The 11,309-nt window shown below is 42.7% G+C and overlaps 1 protein-coding gene across 2 annotated transcripts in view; it reads left to right on the top strand.

Moving 5' to 3' along the window:
* The first annotated feature begins 4,054 nt into the window (after positions 1-4,054).
* The window catches only part of SYNGR1 (synaptogyrin 1), an 82,660-nt gene continuing 75,405 nt past the window's right edge, over positions 4,055-11,309 (top strand). Inside the window, exon 1 of one of the 2 annotated variants that reach the window (XM_030208477.1) lies at positions 4,055-4,647. In XM_030208477.1, the coding sequence (XP_030064337.1) occupies positions 4,549-4,647 (99 nt within the window). In that variant the 5' untranslated portion in view covers positions 4,055-4,548. The remainder of the gene's footprint in view (positions 4,648-11,309) is intronic. The other variant, XM_030208485.1, reaches the window with a different exon arrangement.

The raw sequence follows: 11,309 nt of genomic DNA, 5'->3' as shown, positions 1-11,309 counted from the left end.
ATTCTGATATTATTCCTGAGTTGGCCCCCCCTTGATCCTCAATTCATGTCCTTTAGTTCTACTACCTTCCTGTCTCTGGAAAAGGTTTGTTTGTAGATTAATACCTTTCAAATATTTGAACATCTGTGTCATATCACCCCTGTTTCTCCTCTCCACCAGGGTATACATGTTCAGGTCATCTTTTCATATGTCTTGTGACGTAAACCCCATACCATTTTTGTTGCTTTTCTTGGAACCGCTTCAAGTCTTTACATCCTTAGCAAGATACAGCCTCCAAAACTGAACACAGTACTCCAAGTGGGGCCTCACCAACGACTTGTACAGGGGCATCAACATTTCTTTTCTTCTGCTGGTTATACCCCTCTATATACAGCCTAGCATTCTTCTGGACATGGCCACAACCTTGTCGAATTGTTTTGTCACCTTGAGTTCCTCAGACACCATCACCCCAACGTTCTTCATCTTTAAGTGCAGAGTCTTCTATGCCTGGTGAGTGAAGCTCCATCTATGACCGTTGAGCTTTCTTAGCCGTAGCAGCACACTGAGCAGAAGGTTTCAACGTATCATCAACGACGACACCTAGGTCACTTTCTTGGTTTGTGACTCCTAATGTGGAACCTTGCATGACGTAGCTATAATTTGGGTTCCTTTTCCCCACATGCATCACTTTGCACTTACTCACATTAAACGTCATCTGCCATTTAGACACCCAGTCTTCCTTTTGTATATTTAAGAGCTGCTACTTTTAGACTATTTTACAGCCACATCTATTTGAAAACTCTTTATTTCCATCTTTTTCTCTTATTTACTATGGGAACAAAATACTAAAAGACTGCTACTTTTTGATTATATGTTATTCATCCAACTGTTACTATATATCCTCTTTACAATATTTTGCTTTACATTTTTTATATACATGTCATACTCATAGTTATTCCATAAGAATGGTACAAAACCCTCATTCATTTGCTAATGTTTCCCCCTCTTTTCAGATATTGAATACCACCTGTATCACATTAAGATTAATTTAACATCAACTTACATCCAAATTAAGGTATTGACTTGGACCTTTATGCAGTGGTGTGCTGGAGCAGGCTCTCACAGGCTTTCGAGAGCCGTTTGTTAAGTTTTTAAGCATTTTGGGAGCCGGTTCTCCATGGCTACTTTAACAAATGGATCCCAAAATGTGGGCTTGGGCCCCTCCTGAATTCTCTTTTACTTTGCTGGCGAGAGAGAGCCCCCTGTTAACAATTTACCAGCACACCCCTGCCTTTATGTTAAGTTTATATTTTTATATTCCTGCGCTTGTTTATATGGTTTAAGTACTACATTTGTATCTGTTTATATATTGGAAAGTTGTTTTCTTAGTTTTTATCTTGTTTCATTTGCAATATGTTTTAAAATCAAGACATATATACATGTCATTTAACATTTTATCGAATATTTATGTATTTTTCCTGTGTCAAACTCTCTTATATATATTTTTATTTACATTATTTATTTGTATTCATATTAATTTTAATTGTTATGTATGCATTTATAGACTCCTGAAGAAGGCCCTTACGGGCCGAAACACGATTTGTGTCAAGTCCTGGATGGTTAAAATAAAGGTGTTTGTTTTGGACATTGTCTGCTGCCCTTTTTTTTGGTCACCCTTGTTGTGTCTGCTTTGCCTTGGGATCCCCACCAGGCAAGGTATTTACATTTGCGGCGGTGGGCGGGGCAGCAACAGTGACAATCCTGGTGGGTGGCGGCGGCAGAGGTGGTAGCAGCGGCGATGATCCTGGGGGGGGGGGGGGGGACGGCTTTGCCCTGGGCCTGGCTCAGTCTCTTGGCAGTCCTGATATTGCATAGGAGGAGGGAGAGACGGGGCAATGCTGCATGGGGGGGGGGGGAGAAATGTGATCAATGCGAATAGTGCAGGGCGAGAAGAGGGAGGGAGGGAGGGAGAGAGAAAGAGAGAGAGAGAGAGAGAGAAGGGCAATGTTACATGCCAGAGAGAGAGAGAGAAAGACAGGGCTAACACAATTAGAAAAAATTAAAGGCTTCTTTTTATCAAACCATATGTGTAGTCTTGTCCCTTGCCCCTGGGGAGGGGGAAACACTTCAGCCCTAGTGGCTGGAATAAGAGAGACAATCAGACTTAGATTTGGCACAACCAGTAAAACTCTTGGTATTTCACTAAGCCAATACAAAATAATTGTTCTCTCTGGAGCAGGTTGTCACACAGAAAAGCCAGACGCAAAGACTGAATAGCAAAATCTGCTCTGCACAACTTTCTCAGTTTTCATATATATACTGTTGTAAGTTTCATTTCTTCTAAATCATGTGATTTCTCCTAATCTAACTTGTGTTCATATAAGGATTTTCCTGTTTCCTTCCATTACACATATAGTAATATTCTGTTATTTTTAATATGTATACAAAAATGGCAATTTCCTCTATTCTATCATCCTCTCCTGCTTGTGTTCACATGCACACTTAGTGGCCATTGGCTAATCCCTTATCAGTAAAGAGTGATCCCAGCGTGTAAAAACCATGTAGCAAACTAGTATGAAACACATGGTGTCCTTCTTCTCTGAACACATATTGCTGTTGGAAAATCTTAGACTTTGCAGGGTCCTCAGTCTCTCTTCACCATCAAGGTTATATCCATGTGTATCTGCCATATATGGGCCGCATAGCCTCATTTCCCCCTGTGTTTCACCTTGACATGGAACAAGTTCTGATCAAGCACTCTGCTTACATGCAGCTGCAGGAAGAAAGTAAAAGTATTCAGATGACAGCAAAACTAGGAAATCTGAGGGCTAGCAGGGCCATCTTACAGCCTAGTATAGGAAGGAATATACGCACGCTAGCGGTCCCCAGTACGGTAATGCTGATAAAGCCCATTTACTTGAATGGGCTTTGTCGGCATTGCTACGTGGGAACCACTAACGCAGCTTGATCAAAGAAGCCCTAAATGGCCAGACAGCAAAGGTAGAAAAATTTATTTTATTTAAATTTAGGATGAAGTAATGTAGTAGCTGTGTTAATCCACTTTAAAAGTTAATAAATATAAATAAAAGAAAAAAAAATGAAAAATAAGGTGACACCTTATTAACATTTGTATAGTGCTACCAGACGCAAGCAGCGCTGAACACCTGACACAGAGAGACATTGGACTTAATACATTTTTGACTAGCTTTCGGAGACCAAAACCACCTTCTTCAGGTCTGGATAGTATAGTGTTGTTATAGTAAACTTGTCCTGACTTAATTAAGGAGGTTTTGGCCTCTGAAAACTAGTTAAAAATGTAATAACTTAGTCAAATAAAAAGGCATCACCTTATTTTCCATTTTCATTTTATTTGTTAATTTATAATGTAGCAATTGGAATATGTCAGTTTTTGAAATTGATATCTGCTCTCTATCCATTTACTAAGATGTGTCAGCTGTGTTGGCATTGCTGTGCGGCTTAGTAACTGGGGTGGGGTATATTTGTACAGTACAGAGGAACACGCATCACTTTCTGTTTTTATTATGTTGTACTGTATACAGTGTGGCTTCTTGGAAGTTTAGGAAGATGCTGGACTAATGCTGTGTGATTCTGACCTCCGAATGTTACAAAACATAAAATATGGCCCTGATAGGAAAAGGTTGGACAAGCTCCATAGGTCATAGGCACATAAAAGAAAAAGAGGATGTTTTCCTAAAAATGTAAAAAAAAACCTGGACGACATATCTGAAGAAGTCCAAAAGCAGGCATGTCCTTTCAAAAGAGGACCTAGGTAACGCTATTAATGCACCTCATCCACGACTCACTTTTTTCCATTGATGGCTCAAGGGGTATCTAGTCCACTATGAGCTCAATTATATATGTATGTGTCACAGACTGCTGCTTTGTTATTGGAAAGTTGCGCGGACGGTACTGCGGCTTTTCTAAGTAGAATTTTTTTGGGGGGCCTGGATGTTATTTCTCCAATTTTTTTTTCCTAATCCCAGCTCTGTAATCCGCAGGCTCGCGAGCTCCCGCCCATTTCTTGTCACCAGGGCGACGATCGTGCGCGCTTCCGTCTTTTCTACCCCTCTTCTCGGCGTTCGATGTCACGCGGCCCGCTCGTGCAGCTGCTTGACCGCGCGTGCTCTTTGCTTTTTACCTCGGCTCGCTCGTTCTGGACGACAAGGAGGCGGCTTGCAGAACTGCGGGTGACGGAGGCACAGTCCTTGCGGCTTTTCCCTCGTACTGCAATGCAATAGGGAGCTGTTAGACTGTCACTCCCTTTTCCTCACTCCCACCTGGCCCTTTCCCTCCCGTAAGCAAGCTACACCTGCGGAATTTCAACCCACTCCCCATCCCCCAATCTCGAGGTTAATAGAACCGAGAAGGTTGGACGAAAAGCTCCTTGCGTTGAACGGCTGTCACCGGTCATTGGTGCCCTTGCCGGGCTGTCTGCACAGAATTGACTTGAGAAAGCTGAAAGAACAAGCAAAGGGCTGTCTCAATCGTCTCGCTTCTTTTGGAGGACCTACCTATATATCTCTACGTACAGCTGGAAAAGGTGGCAAAATGGAAGGGGGTGCTTATGGAGCTGGCAAAGCTGGAGGGGCGTTTGACCCCCAAACCTTCATCAGGCAGCCTCATACTATCCTCAGAATGATTTCTTGGGTAAGATATGCGTTTTGGGGGTTTTTTTTTCAGTTGGGTGTTGGTTGCTAACATTTGATGGTGTGTAGTCTGTCCCTGAAGTAAAATAGGGGCAAAAATGTATGCACCATATGGCTGCAGAAAAGATTATGTATTCCTGTGTTGTAAAGGCAAATGCATATGCAAGCTTTTGCATGGTTTAAAGACATTCATATATTAATTTTAAAAAATGAATGTATGTAGGATGTGCTAAAAGGATGAGCAGACAGTATCTCCCCCCCCCCCTCTTTTTACAAAGCCGCACGGTAATGCCGACACAGCCCATTCACCGTGTCGGCATTACCACACCGGCGGCAGCTGCTAGCGCGGTTTGTAAAAGGGAGGGGAGGGGGTATGTGTGTGAGTATTTTTAGATGTTACTTGATCTGTGTTGAATAGAGAGCTTTATTTCTTCTATGACTTACAATAACCAGCAGGCAGGGTTTTTTTTGTTCCTTTTACCGTGGTCTTGGGAATTAACTGGGAATTAGAAATGGAGAGCTGTTCTGCAAAGTCACCTCTAAAATGGGGGGAGGGGAGGAAGGCAAATTATTTTTTTTTCAGGAAGCAAATGGAGAAACCTCAATTTGCCAGTCTCTTGTACTGACGCTGAAAGCCAGAAAAATTAATCTTGTAGGAATAGTTTGCAAAATAATAATAATGGTAATTGAATGGTGAGGCTAAAAAGGTAAAATCAGAGTATTCACCTCTGAAAGAACAGGGAAGATAGGAGGAAATGGAGCAAAATAGGTTGATGTAAGGGAGGACAATGCTTTGTGCAATGCAGAGAAAATTTAAAAACCAGGGTATCTTTTCCGGAACTGGTAATCACCATTGCGGAACTATGTAAGCCACATTGAACCTGCAAATAGGTGGGAAATGTGGGATACAAATGTTATAAATAAATAAATGCAGTGCATATTCCACTAAGGAGATGGAATAATTCAGAGCAGATGTGTATTGAAATAATACAGCTTTTGGTGAGGGGAAATTAAAAACAAGCTGGGATAGAAATTATTTTTTTTATTTTCTTTTTATTAAAACAATTGTGATCAAAACAGTTTGTGGGAAATAATTTCCTTCTTATTAGATTGCAGCGGAGAAAACATGAGTGGATCTGCTACTTGAAGTGGTGGAGATGGGTTGATTGTCTTTTGATTCTTTTGGATTAGATCTGCTGCTGCAGTTCTGAAGTATGGAAAGGTAGAGGAGGGAGGTACAGCAAATATTCAGGAATGTGCTTGTTGTAGTTGGCCAGAAGACGATTGTATTGGGGCTGGGACTGAGAAGGTTTTTCAGAGGAAACACTGTGACAGGCCTGTGTAAGAGGAAGGTTTTCTGGAAAGGGAGTTTTACCCGGACCCGGTTGTGAACAGAAGATTGCAACCCTGAGCCCAGAAAGGAGGTGTGGCACAATTAGGACCTTATGCACAGCAGAACCCAGTGAGTTCCAATGATGTAATCAGGATGGACTTGCTGCATGGACCGAGGGACAGACATAACAGAATGTTTTTCTTTCACTATTACACCACAGCTGCGATTTGCACGTTTGCACTTTTCCTGTCAAGGCTTACTATACTGGTAGGTGAATGCAGTATTGCAGCAAAGGCTACTTGTGCTTGGATTGTGCAGACAAAAAGGTGCTGAAAGAATAAAAAATAATCAAATAAAACATTAGGAAGGCAGGGTTTGTTCAAGCAGTAGTAGATAGTCCAATTGGCTCTCTTGTTGCTGTGGGTAACTGATATGTTAGCAGCCAAGAGCAGATTGCAGTCAAATTGGTGGTGTGCAGTATAGTTGGCAAATCACTTCCTTAATGCAAAATGCTAGGCTGGATGGGGGATGGGGGGGGGGGAGGGTGAAAGTAAGGTGGCCGGCCTGGCAGAAACATGCACAGATACAGCATCCAAATACCCTATTCCCAAGACTAGGTGTAGCTTATGGATAGCTGTAGCAAGAGTTTCCCCATTTTTCTGATACACAGTAAGTGGGAATGTACAGGCCCCCAGAATGTATTGAAGGAGAGACATCCACACTGAAAGAATTTGAGGTATCTTTATCCAATTATTTAGAGGAAGGAGTATCAATGTCTTTTAGGTTAATTTTTAATGTATTTCTTTTTTGTTGCTGCTGCTGTAAAGGAAAAAGTTAGGGCCTTGTTTACTAAGCTGCATTGTAGGTGTGCACACTTTCTAGCATGTGCTAATGATAGACATTTTATTCCTGTGCGCTAAAATGTTTGTGTGCTTACAGCACGGCTTAATAAACAGGGCCCTTATTATTTTTTTTCCTAGGACAATACAACTATCAGAACTCTGTCCTACACACAATATCCTTTCATATTGTACTCTCATGCTGAGAGACGAGTATATGCAACAGCAGAGGCATCCCTGTGCCCACTGAGAAGCATACATGCAGAGATAGAGAGGGATGAGATCATGTGGAGAGTGAGAATGGAGAGGAGTGTGAAGAGAGATACTAAAAAGAAGACACTGATCTAGGGGATGGAGAAAAGGGTGAGGAAAAGAAAGGGAGTGATAGTCTGACTGGTACTGTTCAAGCAGAGAGGTGCAATCCCCCTGAGGTTCTAGATCAGCAGTTGCCTTTGGTCATGTTTTCCCCCAGTGGCTGTTTGACCTTAAATGCTCATTCCAAATATCTTTTTTCTCTCTCTCTCTCTCTCCCTCTTCAAACTTGAATATTATACTGTTGTATCCAAATTTGACCTGGCTTTAGGCTCTCTCTCTCTCTCTGGTTGAAATGTAGGGAACTGGTGATTTGTGTCATGCAGATGCACAGACTGATACTGGTCATGTATAAAAACTAAGTTGGTTTTATATTGTTTATCCAGAACGTTTGAAACAAGAAATTCTGACTTTTTTTTTGCTTCAGATTAAAGATATGGGGTGGGGGAGGGAAGGTGGAATCTAGACCAAAGTGTGCTGTACATTTGAGAGAGTTTTGTGTGGGAGGGAGGGGATGTCATTACTGGGATCGGACTGAGGTGTATTGGGAAGGCTGTGTGCGGGCCTCAGTATTCAGGGAGTGCCACAGAGCAGGATGGAGGTGCTCTGACAGAGCTGTGTGTATGGGGTGTCCCTGTATATTGGAATAGCAGGGGGCCCTGCATCTCAAGATTGAGGTGAGATGGCTCACTGTTGTAGTTCCAGTTGTTGTTGCAATTCTATCTAGCACTGTCTGGGCTCTGTATTGTGACATCACAGGAATTCAATAAGGTGTCCAATTAGAAGTCCAGTGTCTTATTTCACTGTTATGGACTACGACTTCTAAAAGTACCCTGTACATATTTCCCCATCCCCAACACTTTCCTAATAGTACCCATAAGTCCTCCCCACTTTGCAAACGGTGGTACTGGTGTGCAAAGGGAAGTCTAGTGGCATGCAAGCGTAGAATGAAACATCACAGGAGTCATTTGTTTGCTGGGTGGCCTCCCCTCCTTAGTGCAGACTGAGATACTGTTCATGTAGAAGATTGCATGAGCTCAAGGATCATTTGGTGTAATTACTGCTGACAACCTAAATTAGTCACTTGATTTGAAAACCAAGCTACCATCTGAAACACAAAACCCAGTCAAGGTTACCATTCAGTGGAAACCAATACATTAAGAGCATTGGCTGTGGAGAGTTGAAGTATAATTTAATTTGTTGATTAGCAAAATCAGATTGTATAGTACTTTTTGTTGAAGTGGATTTGAAAGGCACAGAGAAATAGTGATGTGCTAAGTTCACACCAGCCATTAGTGAGTATCGAATTTGTGCCCCTGGATTTCTCCTAAATCATATCTCACATGCTAACACGATTGTGTGATATTCCATGCTCAGCTCTGAGACCATGCTGTTCCGATTCCTTTACCTGAGCAGTTTCCTCCCCAGCAGGTGTCTGGATGCTGTGCTCATTGTTGCCCTGGTGCTTTTGATGTAAACCAACAGTGCTAAAGTCTAAAGAGAATCCACACGTTTGGAGAACTCAATAGATCCCACGGAGCATAAAATGAAAATAGAGACCCTCTCTGTCCCGCCCCCGCGTCGATACGTGATGACGGGGGCGTGACAGAGAGGGAACCGCTGTCGCCACCCCTCCCTCCCCAGGGTTGCTGCTACTGCTCCCCCCACCCACCCGGCGTCGCCGCCGCCACCCACCCTCCACCTGGCCCGGGTACCTGGCTTCACTATTCAAACTGCCGGAACGCAGCACACAGCTCATCTGAGCTGCCGTTGGCCTTCCTTACCTGCCTGTGTCCCGCCCTCGCCGACGTGACTAGCCCGTTTTTACGGGCTCAACGGCTAGTATCACATAAACAATGACTCGACACAACGTTGTGTTTCGGCCAACTGGCCTACATCAGGAGTCTTATGACTGAGATCACCTATGAAGTGAAATCATGGGTTGACGTTACGACTTCAATCGTTTCTCCGCAGAGTGTAAGACGGAGTGGTTCTGCAAAGGTCTTTTTTAAGACCTTTCTTGAGCTGTTGTGCACAGGATTTGTATTTTGTGATCTGAGATTTTTTTCATAACGTCAACCCATGATTTCACTTCATAGGTGATCTCAGTCATAAGACTCCAGATGTAGGCCGGTTGGCCGAAACACAACGTTGTGTCGAGTCATTGTTTGTGATATTGTTTTTATAATTTATTTGGAAATTATTAAATACATTTTATTTCAAAACTTCGGTTTGGTTCCAGTTTTTGGATAGCCTGGCTCATATTCCCACCTTTTTTATTTTCAACCAACAGTGCTAATCAGAGGTGCCAAGTCTCGCTCATGTGAATGAAGGCTTTCAGGTTCTTTGAGCCCCTTCTCATAAGCACATAAGCACCGTCATACTGTCACACCGTCACACTGTCTCCGACAGTGGCCAATCCAGGCTTCAAGAACCCGGCAACCCCCCCCCCCTCCAAAAACAAAATATATATTTAATAATGTTCAATGGACTTTTCCTTCAGGAATCTGTCCAAACCCCCCTTAAACTCCGTAAGGCCAGCTGCTGTCACTACATTCTCCGGCAATGAGTTCCAGAGTCCAACTACACGCTGAGTAAAGAAAAACTTTCTCCTATTTGTTTTAAACCTACCATATTCTAGCTTCATCTTGTGTCCCCTGGTTCTATTATTGTTTGAAAGTGTAAACAAACGCTTCACATCTGTCCGTTCTACTCCGCTCATTATCTTGTAGACTTCTATCATATCACCCTTCAGCCGCCTTTTCTCCAAGCTGAAGAGCCCTAACCGTCTTAGCCTTTCCTCATAGGGAAGTTGTTCCATCCCTTTTATCATTTTCGTTGTCCTTCACTGCACCTTCTCCAATTCTTTTATATCTTTTTTGAGATGCGGCGACCAGAATTGGACACAATAGTCGAGGTGCGGTCGCACCATGGAGCGATACAACGGCATTATAACATCCTCGTGTTTGTTTTCCATCCCTTTCCTAATAATACTCAACATTCTGTGCGCTTTCTTAGCAGCCGCAGCACACTCTCACTCCTCAAAGCCTCACTGCCGTGCATTGATCCTGATTACTGTCACAAGAGGCAAGCCTAAAAGGAGAAAAGCTAAGTAGATTTAACCAGTTGGAACAGGAGTGGGGAACCTCAGTCCTCGAGGACCCCAGTCAGGTTTTCAGGATTTCCCCAATGAATACGTATGCACTGCCTCCACTATATGCAAATAGATCTCATACATATTCATTGGGGAAATCCTGAAAACCTGACTGGGGTCCTCGAGGACTTAGGTTGCCCATTCCAGAGTTGGAGGGAGCCTGAGCTAACCTTCCTGCGTACTTTACCTCCCCCTTTCCCATCTATTTTCCTTGTACAGTAGAGTATTGATCATCCGATCCTCGCTAATCTGACCATCTGGCATATCTGACCAATCCCCGGTGACATCGCGTTGCTGTTTAAGAAGTGTGCAACTTCTCTTTCTGTCAATTGCCAGTCAAAAGAGAAAAAAGTTATTCTATCTATAGAGCAGAAACTTGACACTTTAAAAAGAATTGACAAGGGTGAATCCATCCAAAAAACTGCAACAGAACTAGGAGTGGGGAGAGTAACAGTTCTTGATTGAAAAAGGCAAGCATTGAGATGGAGAAATGGGCCTCAAATTGGACTCTAGAAAAACTATGAAAAACTACGAATATGAGAAGGTGAGCGAAGCCTTATGCAGCGAAGAGATAAGGGCATACTTATATCAGGGCCTATATTGCAAGAGAAAGCCCTGTTTTTTTAAAAGGAATTCATTGAAGGTAACCCTAATTTCGCTGCTAGTATCAGGTGACTTGATTGTTGGAAAAAAAGATGTAGAAATAAGGCAACTCGACATTGCTGGGGAAAAGCTGTCTGCGAACTCTGAGGAATTTGTCACATTCAAAGCTAAATTTCAGCGTCTCCTTAAAAAGGAAGGCATATCAAGGGATCAAATATACAACTGTGATGAAACCAGGTTAAATTTAAAAATGATGCCGTCAAGAACTCTTGCATCACGGCTCAAGGCATGAGCTCCAGGTTATAAACGGAGTAAAGAAAGAGTGACAGTTCTGGCCTGTAGCAATGCAACTGGTAAACATAAATTACCACTGACTTTCACTGGAAAGTCAAAATATCCTAAGGCCTTTAAAAACATGGCTC

The sequence above is a fragment of the Microcaecilia unicolor genome, chromosome 1 (assembly GCF_901765095.1).
Source record: "Microcaecilia unicolor chromosome 1, aMicUni1.1, whole genome shotgun sequence".
NCBI classification, from domain to species: domain Eukaryota; kingdom Metazoa; phylum Chordata; class Amphibia; order Gymnophiona; family Siphonopidae; genus Microcaecilia; species Microcaecilia unicolor.
The sequence above is the reverse complement of the archived record's forward strand: the minus strand, read 5'-3'. Positions and strand labels throughout refer to the sequence as shown.